The following is a 17,440-nucleotide window of genomic DNA, read 5'->3' as shown; positions in this document are numbered from 1 at the left end:
CCCGTGAAGCAGTCCACTGCTGACCCTTACCTTCTCAGGAGACACTCAAACACAGTTCTGTCTCAGTCTCTGTGGGGTCTCTGGGTCCTGGTGTGCTCAAGGTATGTTTGAGCCCTCTGAGCATCTCTGGCGGGTATGAGATTTGATTCTACATGTCATTTCGTTCCTCCTACCATCTTGCTGGGGCTTCTTATTTGCCCTTGCATGTGGAGTATCTCCTCAAAGTCACTCCAGCTCCGTGCAGCTGCTGGTCCAGCACCTACTGTCTTGCTGGGGATTCTCTGCCCTTGGACATGGGGTATCTCTTCCCAGTCACTCCAGCACCATGCAGCTGCTGTTCCAGTGCCGCACAGCTGAATAGCCCATCACTAATATCACCAATCATATTTTTATAATAGGCCATTTCAAATATAATTAAATCAGCATTCTATGTAGCCACCTGAATTGGTATTAGGTTTGTGATTATTTCCTTTTAAAGTAACATAATGTTTTTGGTGTGGAATATATGCTTTAGAAAACAGTAAGACTTGAAAATACTTTTTGAGAGGATCATATTATAACTGAATAAATGTTATATTCTATTTCATGTCTGGCCTTCTCAGTAGTGTTAAATTTCTTTAGTTATTCCACACATTGATTTTTCCCTTTTCAACTTAAGTTGTTTTCTTCTGTCGTCATGGTCTCATGGAGAATTGGTAAAGGACACATTTACAAGATGAATCCAATCAGTGGCCCATTGGAATAATTTTTAATCTTCAAAGAAGGTACCACTTTCTCAATTTAATTATAAGCTTGACAATTTCAATTTGGATGTTTAACCCCACTTTGACTGGCCTTAACAAAACCCCTTATTTGATTTTCCCCTTAAGCCAGTCTGGCTATTTACCATTTTTGAATGCATCTGAAAAAGGAGAATGTTTCCAATTCAGGCCATGCTTCTAAAAATCCATTCAGAGACATGTGTTAAGCAGGTATTGGAATAAAATTAGGTCACCAGGAAAAGTTCAGGGTAGATACTAAAAGCATATTGAATTATAAGATACATTTTTGCCAACAAATATATATTTAAACATTTCCTGTGGTGTATACTTACCATTATTAGATCATAAGTTAGAAAGACTATTAATGTTTGTTTTTAAGAAATATTTAAGCTATCTCTTATTATCTACCAACACATATACATAATACTCTTTAACACTACCTATGCTGACTTTATTTCCAAATAGTTGAATTGAGCACTTTATAAGTAACTAAGGGTTAAATAGAAACCCCAAGATCAGGTGACCAGATCTCAGTTTCTATTTCAAAATCAGGGCAAACAAATTTAATTTTGTTTTGAGAATCAGAAAAAAAAGTTTGTTTTGTATTTACATTTTAAATATGAAATGAATGTTATATAATTCCATGTCCCAGAAGCTATAATATGATTTGCTTATGGTTTAACTTTGCCTTATTGATATGTTTATTGAGATCTACATTGAAAGTCTTTAAACTGTTTGGAACTTATGAGGATGACTCAGTATTTCTATTTGCTATTTCAAGAAAATGCTGCTTGGAAAATGATAACACAAACACAATCAAACCACCATTCTAACAAAATACATTACAAGTAAGACACTCTCATTTTTCTTAGTACCAAAATTCTATAAATTCTGTAACTGCAAAAATTCTATAACCTTTCTAAAAAACAGTTATTAGATAGCAGTTTTCAAAATTTTATACATTGTATTAATGGTACAGTTTGCTCAACCATACAATATCTGAAAATAAATACATGTTGCAAGTGACATATTACTAAGGGGCAGGGTTGTGTAATAGGTAAAAGTACCAGGTATTTGAACAAGGCTGCCTTGGCTCAAATTCCAGGTCTTTCATTTAATAGCTGTATCACCTTGAGAAAGCTATGAAACCTTCTAGTTCCTTTGTTTCCTCATCTTTAAAATGGAGATGATTATGGTACTTACTTCATAGGATTACTGAGTTAATTTATGTCAACTATTTAGAACTGCACAAACACATAGGAAGCACACAATAGATATTAGCAATTATTATAAGCTGTTATTATACTTGGAGCCAAACCACACACATTTGCCTTTCAAGGACTGCTTTGGTGCAGATGCAATATCCACAGGGGGTGTATAAGTGCAGGTAAACATTGAGACTCATGAGAATTCATAAGCTACCATTGGCACCATTTTATCTAGAAGGTTTATAGGACAGGAAATGTATTTTTCCAGGCAACAACAGGAATTCTAGCAGCAGTAGTTGCCATGGCGATTCACACAGGGATGGGGAGCTAACTATGCCTTCCCCAAGTGATAGCTCAGGTGCAAGGGATGGGCTCCACATCAGTGGAGTGCAGCTTAGAAACCTCAGGCAAAACACATTACTGATAAAGACCTTGTATCCAGAATGTGGGGAGTTAGAGCAGTAAAGTACAATGCATTCTGGTGTGCGACTAACATCAATGAGGAACTTACACAATTGAAGGAAGGAGGAACTAGCATGTCTTTCTTGGATATTCCTCCTATCAATAATTACAGTAAGATTTGAACAAGGATTTGCCAACAAACATTCCACCTTGATGGATTTGTGGAGGCTTACATTTACAGGTATTTAACTTAGGGCTTTGTAAAAAATTTTGGCACTTTTATGAGGAAAAAGAAAATACCTTATATTGTTGTTAAACTCCTTTTCCACAACAAAGGCTTGCAGATACATCTCTAAGTTGAACCAAGCCTTTTGTCTGAAAACATCCTTAGAACCGGACAGAATTGTACTGTAGCTTACCTGAGTTCATGGAGTATATGCCACAAAGCACAAGAGACATTACAATAAAATTAAGATTCCTACAGGATGATAATATTGAGGACTCTAGTTAGATGTTCGAAATTTTGATTATTTGCAAAATACATCCTTGCTGTTAGTAAAAGCTGACTCTGGGCATAATCTCCATATTCAATTCAGTTCAGCTCAGTCGCTCAGTTGTGTCTGACTCTTTGTGACCCCATGAATTGCAGCACGCCAGGCCTCCCTGTCCATCACCAACTCCCGGAGTTCACTCAAACTCACGTCCATCGAGTCGGTGATTCCATGCAGCTATCTCATCCTCTGTCATCCCCTTCTCCTCCTGGCCCCAATCCCTCCCAACATCAGAGTCTTTTCCAATGAGTTAACTCTTCGCATGAGGTGGCCAAAGTACTGGAGTTTCAGCTTTAGTATCATTCCTTCCAAAGAAAACCCAGGATCATCTCCTTTAGAATGGACAGATTGGATCTCCTTGCAGTCCAAGGGACTCTCAAGAGTCTTCTCCAACACCAGAGTTCAAAAGCATCAATTCTTTGGTGCTCAGCTTTCTTCACAGTCCACCTCTCACATCCATACATGACCACTGGAAAAATCATAGCCTTGACTAGATGGACCTTTGTTGGAAAAGTAATGTCTCTGCTTTTGAATGTGCTATCTAGGTTGGTCATAACTTTCCTTCCAAGGAGTAAGCGTCTTTTAATTTCATGGCTGCAGTCACCATCTGCAGTGATTTTGGAGCCCCCCAAAATAAAGTCTGACACTGCTTCCACTGTTTGCCTATCTATTTCCCATGAAGTGATGGGAATGATGCCATGATCTTCGTTTTCTGAATGTTGAGCTTTAAGCCAACTTTTTCACTCTCCACTTTCACTTTCATCAAGAGGATTTTTATTCCTCTTCACTTTCTGCCATAAGGGTGGTGTCATCTGCATATCTGAGGTTATTGATATTTCTCCCGGCAATCTTGATTCCAGCTTGTGCTTCCTCCAGCCCAGCGTTTTTCATGATGTACTGTGCATATAAGTTAAATAAGCAGGGTGACAGTATGCAGCCTTGAGGTACTCCTTTTTCTGTTTGGAACCAGTCTGTTGTTCCATATACAGTTCTAACTGTTGCTTCCTGATCTGCATATAGGTTTCTCAAGAGGCAGGTCAGGTGGTCTGGTATTCCCATCTGTTTCAGAATTTTCCACAGTTTATTGTGATCCACAAGGTCAAAGGCTTTGGCATAGTCAATAAAGCAGAAATAGATGTTTTTCTGGAACTCTCTTGCTTTTTTGATGATCCAGCAGATATTGGCCTCTGGTTCCTCTGCCTTTTCTAAAACCAGTTTGAACATCTGGAAGTTCACGTATTGCTGAAGCCTGGCTTGGAGAATTTTGAACATTACTTTGCTAGTGTGTGAGATGAGTGCAATTGTGCAGTAGTTTGAGCATTCTTTGGCATTGCCTTTTTTGGGATTAGAATGAAAACTGACCTTTTCCAGTCCTGTGGCCACTGCTGAGTTTTCCAAAAATGCTGGCATATTGAGTGTAGCACTTTCACAGCATCATCTTTCAGGATTTGAAATAGCTCAACTGGAATTCCATCACCTCCACTAGCTTTGTTCAGAGTGATACTTTCTAAGGCCCACTTGACTTCACATTCCAGGATGTCTGGCTCTAGCTGAGTGATCACACCATCATGATTATCTTGGTCGTGAAGATCTTTTTTGTACAGTTCTTCTGTGTATTCTTGCCACCTCTTCTTAATATCTTCTGTTTCTGTTAGGTCCATACCATTTCTGTCCTTTATGGAGCCCATCTTTGCATGAAATATTCCCTTGGTATCTCTAATTTTCTTGAAGAGATCTCTAGTCTTTCCCATTCTGTTGTTTTCCTCTATTTCTTTATTCAACTAGATCCTCAAAAAAAAAAAAAAAAAATAGGCACAATTTATGAACTATGTCCAGTTTACTTTTGGACATAGACAGTATTGAGGATCTTATTGTGACATTAATAGGTCAATTAAGTTCATTTATTTTGAACCCAGACCAGTGTAGTAAGAATAAGCACAAGTCACTACCAGAGGAAGAGTGGCTATGTTCCTATTTACTATGGTTGGAATATAGGTATGTCTATTTATATAGATCAGAGGCTTTTAATGTAGGTCAAACTCCTCTTTGATAACTTATTTTTATAACCCCACCCACTTTTATGGAAAGAAGGCAACAGGAACCTGTTTATATGTACTTGCATGCAAATACATATAACAGTAGGAGGTTTGAGGGCCTTAGAAGCTGTGTGGTTTCTCAGTTGATACCTTGATCAAAAACACTTCATCTAGATCAGAGAAGAGTGTTACCAGATATTAGGAAAAATAGTTCCTTTTATGGCACACATTTCAGGTTACATTTGCCTAGAAGTCTTTACAATTGATGAAAGTTATTTGTAATGGTAGAGAATTTTGGACCTGACCTTTATAGTCTGATTGGTTTACTCCACAGGCCTTTAAAGTAAAATAACATTCTCATTTGCACAGGTACAATTGTGAAACTCAGAAAATTTTGTTAAGTTGAACACAGAAATCCCAAAGTGATGTATTACCCTACTCAAATATGCCTTGTTTTCATGAAGAGAATTCTTTTGAATTCTTCCCTTGGAGGGTTTTTCATTAAAGTAAGCCTGGTAAGAGGGCTTATAATACTTTTTTTTCTTTTGCAGACATGAAGTTGTGCAGTTATTCTCTATGAGTATGCCTGAGGCACTGCTTGGGTCTCAAACAAAATTTCCTACCGTGTGCTTGGCTGGTCTGTGCTCTTGCTCTGTGCCCTGTGATTTGACTCACAGTAGAAAGGCAGGCATCTTAATGCACATAGCTCTTGGACATCAAAAATCCTCAGAGAATGTCTCACAATCTTTCCTCATGAAATAACAGTATTCTTTCAGCAATTGTCCTAATCTGTCTGTAAAAGTAGTCTTCGTGCTCTCCTAGGGGGATAATTTGTCCTGTGTTTTTTTCAGTCTGCTGGAGGAGAAATCCTACTATAGTCATTTAGGATTTTAAAATAAAAGAAATTGTCAGAGGCCAGCATAAGAGATCACAATGGTACAGACAAAGCTTTGCTGAATCAGTGAGGGAAGAAGACAAGTTGATTTCCACATTTTAAGGCACAAATTTAATTTCACCATCCTTCAAGAATAGGTTTATATATAAAACCCACTCCTATGGAAAAATTAAAATAAAATAAAATAAACACAATCTATACATGACAAGATTACAGAGTCAAAAGGAGAAAATATAAGTTTTAGGGTGGGAAGACCAGAGCCCCTGGTGAAATCTTGAATGATAGCAGGTCACTAGGACCTTCTTCTATGGAAGATTTAATGATATCACAGAGCCCTTGGAATAAACCAAAGAGTTTCATGTTTGAGGGAGAAAATTACCAAGGATCCTCATTACTATTCACGTTCATTTGTCATTTAGAAAAACTTTTTTTTTCTTTTGGTGAGATTGAAAATGACTTTCAGAATCTAACTAGCTGCAGAAGGCCTTTAATGAAAATTGCTAATTATTAAACAACAGATTTTAGCCTGCAATGTGTCCATGCTGCTGCTGCTGCTAAGTCGCTTCAATCATGTCTGACTCTGTGCGACCCCATAGACAGCAGCCCACCAGGCTTCCCCATCCCTGGGATTCTCCAGGCAAGAACACTGGAGTGGGTTGCTATTTCCTTCTCCAATATATGAAGGTGAAAAGGGAAAGTGAAGTTGCTCAGTGATGTCTGACTCTTAGCGACCCCATGGACTGCAGCCTACCAGTCTCCTCCGTCCATGGGATTTCCAGGCAAGAGTACTGGAGTGGGGTGCCATTGCCTTCTCCGGCAATGTGTCCATAGAGTAACCTTAATAACAAAGTGTGTTATTCTATTCAAAGTCTAGTTGTTTTTTATTTAAAGTTGTGTACAGATTCAGAAGTTCTAAATGTTTTATGAAATACAGAAAAACATTTAAGTGTGAGTGCTTCATGAATCTTGTTTAATTTTCGTTAATAAAAAATGTCATTCCTGCCACATGCACAGATTTTACCTTCCTGGCTTCAATAAGTAAAAAGACTTAGAGTGTAATTTCCAAGTATCACTGTCTCTCAAATTACATATTGTTTGGTGTTACCTTTTCAAGGATTTCAGACCGAGCATATAATGGAGCTAATTAAATTTTCTCCCAGGAAAGCAGCCAAGTAGACCACTGCCCCAGGCACATAACCTCAGCTTACTACTTTCCTTCACTCATTTATTCTGTATGTGAGATGAGACTCCCTGAACTGCAAAGCTAGGGTACTTAAGCCAGGCAGCTGCTGATGGATTTCAGTATCTACAGAGCCAGGGTTTGAGCCTCAACCCTGACAGCACACATCACAGAGAGGTGACAGTCGAGTGTGAATCGGCTGTGGGTGACAATCTGCCAAACGAAAATAATGGAAGAAGCATTAGTTATATAAAAATGAACCAGCTTGGCTAGCCCTAAAGTATTTTGCAAGATTCTAGGAATATCACCTCGTTTTGTCCAGAGACTGTTTTTGTGAACAACCTAGGAAACAAAACAGTTACAAAATAGAGTTATGTGGGAAAGGTTTCTTTTAGAATGTTCGTTAGTATATGATTAAGCAATTTTCTCAATCTTCACAAGAAACAAAGGAAATATTTAATAACTGACCATCCCTCTATAAGGTTATTTATATATGTTATTTTGACTTTAATAAACATTCCTTTCCTATTTACTATCTGAGAAAACTAGAATGAAGATAGTTAAATGATTAGTTTATGTAATTAAATGGCAGTCCTGGAATTTAAACCAGATTAAAGGCCTGAAGGCCTTGGTTTTATCTATTTTAATACTCTGCATGATAGGTTAATCATTCTGTGTTTAAAAGACTCTTTTAGGTGAAATTATTTGTGAAATAAATATTCGTGAAAATTAGTGGTTTACATGCATGTATGTATATGTATATATTATTTATCTTAGACTATGAATTTCCTAAGATTTTTCAGTTGTTCTTACTAAGTTACTTTTACATGATAGAGCTTTTACTGTAGATAGTCATCTGTTACACAAGGGGTCAACATTAACCCTGGAATTATGGAGATCCATTACAAAGATAGCTGTAACCCGTCTAGGCCTTATGATATGATATAGAAGCTATAGAATAGAGTTCACTGAAAACCAGGGAAAAAAAATTAACCTAAGATATCATCTTAGAAAATAGAATATGGATCTATTTATGCATCAGATCAATAACTAAATGATTAACATAGATTGATGTGATAATTTACATAGATATGTAAAATGTGAATTAACTCATTCATTTCGGAGATAAAATAACTATCATTTCTGGGGTTAAAAACAAGTGTCGCACATTTCATTTTCTGTAACATTAAATATCTTTAAATTCCTGATTATGTTCTCAAATAATAGCTTTTTTTCCCCCTCTACAGTTGGACAGTGTCACCTCCCTGATCCAAGCAGCCAAAAATTTAATGAATGCTGTAGTGCAAACAGTGAAAATGTCTTACATTGCCTCAACCAAGATCATCCGAATTCAGAGTCCCACTGGGCCCCGGCACCCAGTTGTGATGTGGAGAATGAAGGCTCCTGCAAAAAAGCCCTTGATTAAAAGAGAGAAACCAGAGGAAACTTATGCAGCTGTCAGACGAGGCTCAGCAAAGAAAAAAATCCACCCAGTGCAAGTCATGAGTGAATTCAGAGGAAGACAAGTCTACTGAAACCACTGTTCTACTCTAGTGTGTATATTACAAAGTCCTGGCTAAACACACTCCTTTATTTTTACACTTGATTAGTTCTGTAAGTTCACTAACTTAGAATTTAACCCACAAATGATGTAAAACATTGAAACCCTAACCCACATGAGCAACATATATTTGGGATCTTGTCATTGTCATTTCTGTATGGCCAACATATGCTTATTGAATGAATGAAATCTCCAGGTGTCATTCAGCCTTTCCCATCACAGAGTATCTTATATTCATTTCTCAAGTGAGTCCTGTTCATCTGTAATAGGTTAAATATACTCACCCTTTTCGATTAAATTCACCCTTTGAATTAAAACATTGACATGAGCTCTTGACTTGGTTTTTAATGCAAACAAAAGATTTCATAAAAATACTTTCAATTTAATCTCCACATATGTCATTTATCTCATCTAACCTGGTAGACGTGTGATTCCTTCAACAGGGGTAAAAAAGAAATCAGTCTCTAGATATTTGAAACTACTGTCAAATGATTGGGCTAATATCCATCAGAAACTAACCAGGTATGAGAGCAGTCAAGCTACTTCTGGATTTTCAATGTCTGTCTTGATTATTTATGAAACAATTAACATTATAAAAGTTATGAGTTTTCATGTCACAAATGTGTGTGTTTCAGAGTTCCATTGTGTTCAACAGTTGTGCACATTGGGTTTTGGGTTTAAGAAGGTTCACCAGAATAGATATTAATATATGGAGTAAGAGTTATCCTCCACTGGGGATATGGGCATCTAACTCTATCCCCAAGTGAGTTACGATACAAGAAGTGCAAAGAGTTCTGCATGACTCTAAAACTTTATTTGTATCAGCTTGCAAGTATAATTAACAGGAAAAGACCAATTTGAGAAACCTTTTGGCATTGAGTAAAATATAACTCAAAAAATATGAGCAAATTGTACCACTGAACTATGAAGTAGAGTTAAAGGTAATGAAGCTGGAGTGATTTTGATAACATTTTTTAAAATAAAAGTCATTCAGGTCACTTTTAACTACCATCATTGCTCATTCCTAGTTGAGTTCATAATGGATGTTATAACAGTTTCAGAGACTAGTGCAATGCTTCTCTCTCTCTAGTCCTATCTCTCTTTGGAGGAGTCAACTTTCAGTTTTACTTTTTTTCATGCATAGAGTTCCCATTCACAGGATTTCAAACATGCATTTCCTATTCTACTCTATCAAAATTATACCAAAATTATGACTTCACTTTGTAATAAATCGCCATTGATGACTTTTTTCAACAACCATGTCATCATAGTTTGACAAGGTAAAGTTTAAACATACAACTTCAGGTGATGATAGGAGGACTAGTTTGGGTAAAAGAATGTGTGAAACATAAGGATGCATAAAAGTTGAAAGCATGATGTGTATGCTATTGAGCAAATGGTATGGGGAACAGATTTAATCGGTCATTATAAATTATGAGAAAAATGCAAACTTTTCATTGTAATGTATTATATTTTTCTTCCACAATGCCTGGTTTCCTGGGCTAAGTAAGTAAACTTCCTAAGAGCAAAAGCTATAAACTTCTCCCTGTGGACCAGTATGCACAGTATGAATAGGTAAAACTGAGTATGCACTGGCCCACAATAATTATTCTGAACAGAGTCTACTCCCTAAATGAAAAAGCAGTGCATAAAGGAATCAGAGAATCCAAATAATTGTTTTCCAAAACTAGCTAGCCTAAGTGGGGCAAAACAGGGGATTTCTTTGTTGAAATGTTCCCATCATTTTCTGTTCTAAGAGGACGTTACAAGAGTTACATCTATCACACTCTCTCAGGTAGAAGTGAGAAAATAATTTATTTAAAAATTATCAAACTAGTACATCTTAGCCTCTAAGCCACACACTCAAGAATAATGAGTCTCATTTGGAAAATCTAGTGTCTGTCTGCTTCTACACAGCCTTCCACAGATTTGAGTTTAGGATGTAGCACTGGATGCCAAAACAACATAAACAACTTGAAATTATATGATTATCAAATAATCTCTGTGTCTATCTTTAAAAAATGACTCTCTACCCAAAATGGGATGTGAAAAATTCCCCCTCTTCAAAACAGATGGTTGCCAGCTTAGCTTAAAGCAAACAACTATAATTAAGGAAAACGTAATAATAATAATAAAAAAATTACCTTGGAGAATGTCCCAAGAGTAATGCCTGTTGCAGTAATCAAAGATGCAATAAGAACAAGATGAGCAGAGCTGAGAAAGACATCTGTCCACCTGACTCAATTCCCGCAGTGTGCAGCATCTCACAGTCTAATTCAATTCAAGCCTGCTAATAGTATAATACTTGTAAGCAAAATTAGCAGCAAATATATTAACAAATCCTCGCATTATAAAACATAGTTAAATGAATCTAATCAGTACGTATGAAGATGGTGTATATATTTATAACTGAGTTCTCTTCTGTAGGGGAATGACTGAAATTTCCTAATGATGGTGATTGCCCATCAATGCACCTTTTTAAATCACATCACAGAGATTTGTGCTTCTTCTAATGATACCTTTGCTTTATCTTGCTAATCAAAACTCACCTTTTTTCCTTTGGTGAAATAAATTTATGTAGGAAAAAAATCTTTGAGAGGGAGGAGAGGGCATATATCACCTAGAATGACAGTTCCGACCTGGTTAGCCACCAGCATCACTGGCAAACATTGAACTGAAATCAGAAGGTAGCAAAGGTCTGTGAAATCATAATCCAGTTTTAGTTGAAAAACTGGAAGGTTTTCCTCAAATTGGAAAGATGATAAATATAAATCTTTCCAGTATACTTATCACAAGTGGAAATTAATAAATTAAAATATTTCTTACTTTCTAATAGACTCAATAAATGAGTCTAGAAAAAATTCAAACACTAAATTTCTAAGGAAATTTGTTAATCCCTTTGTACTTGTCTTATGACGTGAATAAAAACTGTGAATATATTAGATGCAATATTCTTAAAAATGCAATATTCTTAAAATTGCCTCTGGTCTTTGCAAATCTCTTAATTTATCAATGTTAACATATATGTTCCCCCATAAAATTCCTTCTGTATGAAGGGTAAGTACCCCCACAACTAAAACAGAAAGGTCTGCTTCATCAGGCTGACATTGTTGCACACTTAACAGCTTCAAAGGAGGTCAGTCTTCAAGTCACATTAAAACAAGACTAAATTGGGAACACACAGTTAAGTACCCAATTTGGGCCTCAAATCTAATAATTAGTGCTCCTCAAATTTTAATGAGCACCTGAAAAGACTAACATCTAACAGTAGAGGTATATCCAATAGCTTCCTACACCTTTACTTTAAGGGTGGTCTTTGTATCTCATCATCCTTGAGCTTGTAGCTTCCTATTAACTGCTAACAGTTTGCTACCAGAAGACAGTCAGGCATGCTCATCCCAGTCAATTACTCCCAAATAATGTGCTTTCCTCTTAGTCCGTGCTCCAAAATCCCTTATCACCTTTTAGGAGTCCATCCCATATATCAATTGATTAATAGCATTCTAGTTAAAATTATTAACTTAAAATCCCAATGGCATTATCTTTTTTTTTTTTTTCCTATTCCAGAAAACATGCTTACCTTTTTTGGTGTCAAATCCACACTTCCCTGCTAGGGATTGTGGTTCCCATGGATACACAATTTTTTATAGTGGTAGAATGAGTAGAATGAGATGGAGACTTTTCCTGGTCATATTTAGCCTTCTCTAGTGAACTCACTGCAGAACTGTTTCACTGTCACTGTAATTTTCTAGGTCAGCAAAGCAAGCACCAGAATATCAAACTGAATGAAATCCGTATTTTCTTTTGTCAGCCTGCCTTTTGTTAAGATTGTCTGTCTATTGCATATTTAGGTAGCAAACAACCATTTTTCTGTTTGGAAAGTCAGAAATATTTTTATTTGACTTGGTCAGAAAATTTAGGGGCATCCAGTTAAAAGAAAATAACTTGCATATTATTTTAATAATTCTTTTTAAGTTGACAAAAATGTGCAACCTGGGAAATGTATATTTATATATAATTTTTCATTTATACATCACATGCCAGAAAGCAACACTTAATCAGACAAAAACCCTATAGCATTTTTTTTTCATAACCCTCTTCCCATACCATTAGAATATCTTTATTATTAGTATTTTGCATTGTTTTACTACCAAATAAACAAGTCAGGCCTAATGACAGAAAAGTCTACACACAAAGTAGTTTAAAGATTTCATTTTGGTTCTTTGGGTCTATTAGAATAAAAAAATATGGATGTTATTAAAACCAGATGTCCTAATCAAGGTGTTAATACTATCCTAGATATCTAAAAATGAGAGAGAAGAATTAACATTTTAAATGCATTTTTTGCCATTTTAACTAACTAACATGAACAAGAAACATTTTCTATTAAAGCAAAAGAATAATTTCCTATGTTCATCATTTTACATGTGAATTTTTTCCCCCACCAAGATAGAGAGGACCTATTCTTGAACATTGTTAAAGAAGATAATACTAATTGAGAGAACCACTTCTAAAGGGAACCCAATCTTACCTTCAGATGATAGATGGTTTGATCTGGCCTTTATGTAGCTTGTGGGATGAGATGTTCATGGTTATAGGCTGGCTTCTAGCATCCAAAAACTCCCACTGGTTTATGAGAACAAAACGCAAGGACTGATCTTCAAAATGAACAAGTTGGAGGAAAAAAAATCAGTAAGTACAGAACAGTTAAAAGAAAGTAGGTAAATGACAGAGGTGGAGAAGGGAATAAGAAAGGTAGTTGCTGAAGCTGTGAACTTTTATACTGGAGAGAGGAAGAGTTCTGTGAAGATTTGGCAACCTCCTCCTGAGGAAGATTTTAAGGATAAGACGGGGCACTTGTCTTTGGTGGTTTGGAATGAAGTCATGTCAGGGCAGGAGAACACATTGTGTAACTTTTGAGGATCACTTAGTGATATTGTTTGCAAGATGGGAAGCAGAAATCCAGACAATTTTCTAGGCTGATGATGGGTGAAATTCTTCCCAGTATCAAAGTGAATCAAGATATTATATATTTAATATTTGTCAAGCAATGTTGATGTTCCAAACACTGCCCTAGGTTCTTAGGATACATCAGATAACAAAACAGTGATTCTTGCCATGAGCTAAGTCTGTGGTAAATGCTATTACCTTACTTAATTTTTTTTTAAATAACCCTATGTGATAAACATTATCAGTTCTATTCCTTGGATAAAGAAAGTAAGGATATGGATCTTTCTACAAAACTCATTGGCTTTAAAATTTGTTTGCAATGTGGAGTCTGAACTTTTAGCCATCACAGCAGATTTCCTCGAAAATGAGATGAGATTTTTCAGGTGAAAATGAGATACACATTTCAAATGCTCGCTGAGTTCCTATGTAAGAACAAAAGGATCAAAACTTTGTGCACACACACACACATGCACACATACATACATACATACACACACACTCCTACATCATTGATAAGTATATAAGTAATTAATTGAATATTATCACCTCTAATAACTGAATAAAGACTATCGGGTATATAAGGAATGAATATTTCATCTATGTGATCTGAAATCAAATGAAAACACCAAATTACCTTCATTTCCATAGAGGTGAAATCTTCCATGGAGATGTATGTTTAAAACCCATCTTTAGCATCAATTGGTAACAAACATTTATAGACACCATTTCTTTCCTTCTTTATTGCTAATATGTATTTATGTGTTTAAAGCTATGGATCCCATGGGAGGACTGGCCAAGGATTACTGAAATAAGATAAAGGTTCCTTGAATTCCAAACTGACTGAACCATAGGAAATGTATGTTTCCTTCTTTATAGAGGTAACAAAATGAATACAATATGTACCTGACTGTAAGCAAATTGAGTTCTTTAACTTTACATGGTCCTTATTCCTAGAGACAACTGAAGGCTAGACTCTCCCTCTTGCCCCTGTTGCTTGCTATACCTCCCCTTCTCAGGCCTGGGGTACTTGACTTCCTGGTTTTTCTTAAAGTGGAGTCAGAAATGTTTCCTTTAAGTGTGAATGTATTTATTTGGGGTCTTCGTTTTTGAGTACCTGGTACCTCAGAATGATGGTACCTGTTCCCAACTGTCATAAAAGGAAGCTCCAGAGTTCTTTTAAAAGAGACTCAGATTTCTAACAACCATCTCTAAACATCTTTTCAATGTAGGACATATATTACAGCAGCCATCTAAATGGCTAGCTAAAATGCTAAAAGTACTAGCAGAATACTAATTCTGCTCATGTCCTCTGTTTTCATTCGAAATGAGGTATTTTTTAATTCTAAAGTTTTCTTTCCTTTACATCTTCAAGAAGAATGCTTATTTGTTTGTTCTGAGTATTTGGTCTTAAAATATGTAGCATCTCTAAACATTTTAAAACCCCCTTTTAATAATTACATCAATAGTTCAAAACCTGAAGTTATATATACTTTTTTTCTATTCAGACAACCATGTATTATGTAGTCCTAGGCCAGTCCTCTGGAGAAGGCAATGGCACCCCACTCCAGTACTCTTGCCTGGAAAATCCCATGGACAGAGGAGCCTGGAAGGCTGCAGTCCATGGGGTCACTGAGAGTCGGACACGACTGAGTGACTTCACTTTCACTTTTCACTTTCATGCATTGGAGAAGGAAATGGCAATCCACTCCAGTGTTCTTGCCTGGAGAATCCCAGGGACGGGGGAGCCTGGTGGGCTTCCGTCTATGGCGTCGCACAGAGTCGGACACAACTGAAGCGATTTAGCAGCAGCAGGCCAGTCCTCAACATGTCACAGCAGTTTCCAATCTTCATGAATTATCTGAAGCTCTCTGTGATATTCACTGATAGTCTAGCTGAGACTGACAAGTTTCTTTGGTCTGGGTTTCTAAGATCAAATTTGGATTGGAATGTTTATTCACGAAACAAAGGAGAAAGTCTAGGAGTTTAGTTCATGCTCTCAGTTAATGAGAACTTGTCTTCTTGAGGCTTTAAACATAAAATTAATTTTGAAAATATTATAGAGATAGTATTCCATTGCTTGCTAAATCTTATACCATTATAGCCCTCTATTCTTGTCTGCTAGTATACAATGAGATATAAATATGAGAATTTCAGCAACTGCTTTTGAGAGTTAAGCTATGCTTCTGATTTTGAAAGCTGACCTTGTGCAGTAAAATTCCTCCAAAGAAAATTTCACTGGTCCTGAATGACAGCATAAAGATTTTTCTTTGATGTCCATGAATAATACATCCCTGAAAACAGAAGTAGACATATGTTATGCCCAATTTAGTACTTAATAGTTGGGACTCTAAAGCAAGATTTTCTTGGGCAAGTTGTTGGGTGATTAAGTAGAAATTAAAACTTCCAGTGAAAGATTTCCAGATGCCTCTGCTTTCCATTTTTATTTTATTTTTAGTTCCATAGCAACCTGGCAACAATTAAACAAACACAACAATGACAAAAACAGTCACTTACTTTACTGTATGTACTTTTATAGACAACAAATGTGATAGTTTAAACATAGTGACATTTCTGAAGGTCATGTGTACATGGTAAGTCAGGATGAAGGCAGATTTAAATTAAGACACTCTGAGATGAAATAAAAGCAAGGAGTTGATAATAGTCATCTTTATCATAGCAATATCTTGAGAACTAAATTTTAATGGAATTTGAAGGGTTTCAAACTACTTTGCTTCCATACCTCACTCTGCTATGCAGAAGGCAGAATGGCGCTGAGTGAACCATCTACTGTAGTAACAACCAACTTGAAGAAGTTTTATGGTTTGGCCATGGGTAAACTTTGGCAAAAGTGTTTGTGGAGCTGTCATTATTTATCTTTGAGGTCAGTTTCATCCGTCAATAAAAATGAATTATTTATCCAGGAATAGATAAAGCTCTTTAATACCCTCATGACATTGACATAGAAGCCCAAATATTCCTTGTTTGAGATTCTGCATGTCTTTTGTGCTTAACTGAATCAAACTAATTTTTGTTTTTCATTTCATTTCAATTATTTCACACATGTAACACTGGGTTTGTTTTGAAATTATGCAGTATTATTTGAAACATTATTTAACTCATGTCAGTGTAGTTTATTAATAATTTGCTTAACTGGAACTACATATGTTAAAGCAATAAAAATGAAAAGTATTGTTTATGCATTTGGCGTTTGTCTTTCGTGGTTTATGTTACGAGTGGGACAAAATTACTGAGTAATCTAACCAGTAGTCAAGGTATGACCTTCATTCCTACTCTCCTTCAGTTACATAGACTACAATTTGGGAGGATTTCTACTACAAACTACCAGTTGAACACAAGTGATGTAGACAATATGTAGTAGAATTAAACTTTTGGTTTAAATGGCACATTTTTTGTTTGTTTGTTTCAGTATGGATGTTAGGCCTTGACTTGAATAATGAATGTCTATGTAGCTGAGAAACTGTTCTCTAAACTTAGGACTTGATGGAAAGAACCAATTTTTCGGAGACTGTCTGAATACATACTTCTATGGAATACAATTGTCTCTAGCAACACTTCTGCATTTGAATATTAATAGATTTGGATTATCCATCTTAGCTTCCTCACCTCTATGCTGGTGATAATCGCTCATCAGTGTGAATCCCATGGCAAGAGTCTCTGGATCCTCTTCCAGCATTTACACACTGTTGTTGTCCATTCTAGGACATGATTTTCTCCCTTCATGACTCCCACTGCTTGAGGTGCTTCTTGGGAGGTCTCAGTCTGCTTCTGTACCTTCTTAAAACACAGTCTGAAATGTAAAGTCTTTTATCACTTGATTCCTATGATAAACTATGCCTCCCCTCACTCAGTTCTGCTAAATGCCAGCCACCTCCTTT

The 17,440-nt window shown here is 36.2% G+C and overlaps 1 protein-coding gene across 4 annotated transcripts in view; it reads left to right on the top strand.

The window, feature by feature from the left end:
• Positions 1 to 16,745, top strand: part of CTNNA3 (catenin alpha 3) — a 1,910,358-nt gene extending 1,893,613 nt beyond the window's left edge. For all 4 annotated transcript variants that reach the window (XM_027530426.1, XM_027530429.1, XM_027530428.1 and 1 more), the window contains one exon: positions 8,281 to 16,745. In XM_027530426.1, the coding sequence (XP_027386227.1) occupies positions 8,281 to 8,568 (288 nt within the window). In that variant the 3' untranslated portion in view covers positions 8,569 to 16,745. The remainder of the gene's footprint in view (positions 1 to 8,280) is intronic.
• Positions 16,746 to 17,440: the final 695 nt, after the last annotated feature.

This window comes from Bos indicus x Bos taurus, chromosome 28, assembly GCF_003369695.1.
Source record: "Bos indicus x Bos taurus breed Angus x Brahman F1 hybrid chromosome 28, Bos_hybrid_MaternalHap_v2.0, whole genome shotgun sequence".
NCBI classification, from domain to species: Eukaryota; Metazoa; Chordata; class Mammalia; order Artiodactyla; family Bovidae; genus Bos; species Bos indicus x Bos taurus.
Note: the sequence above shows the minus strand (reverse complement) of the source record. Positions and strands in the feature narration are given on the sequence as shown.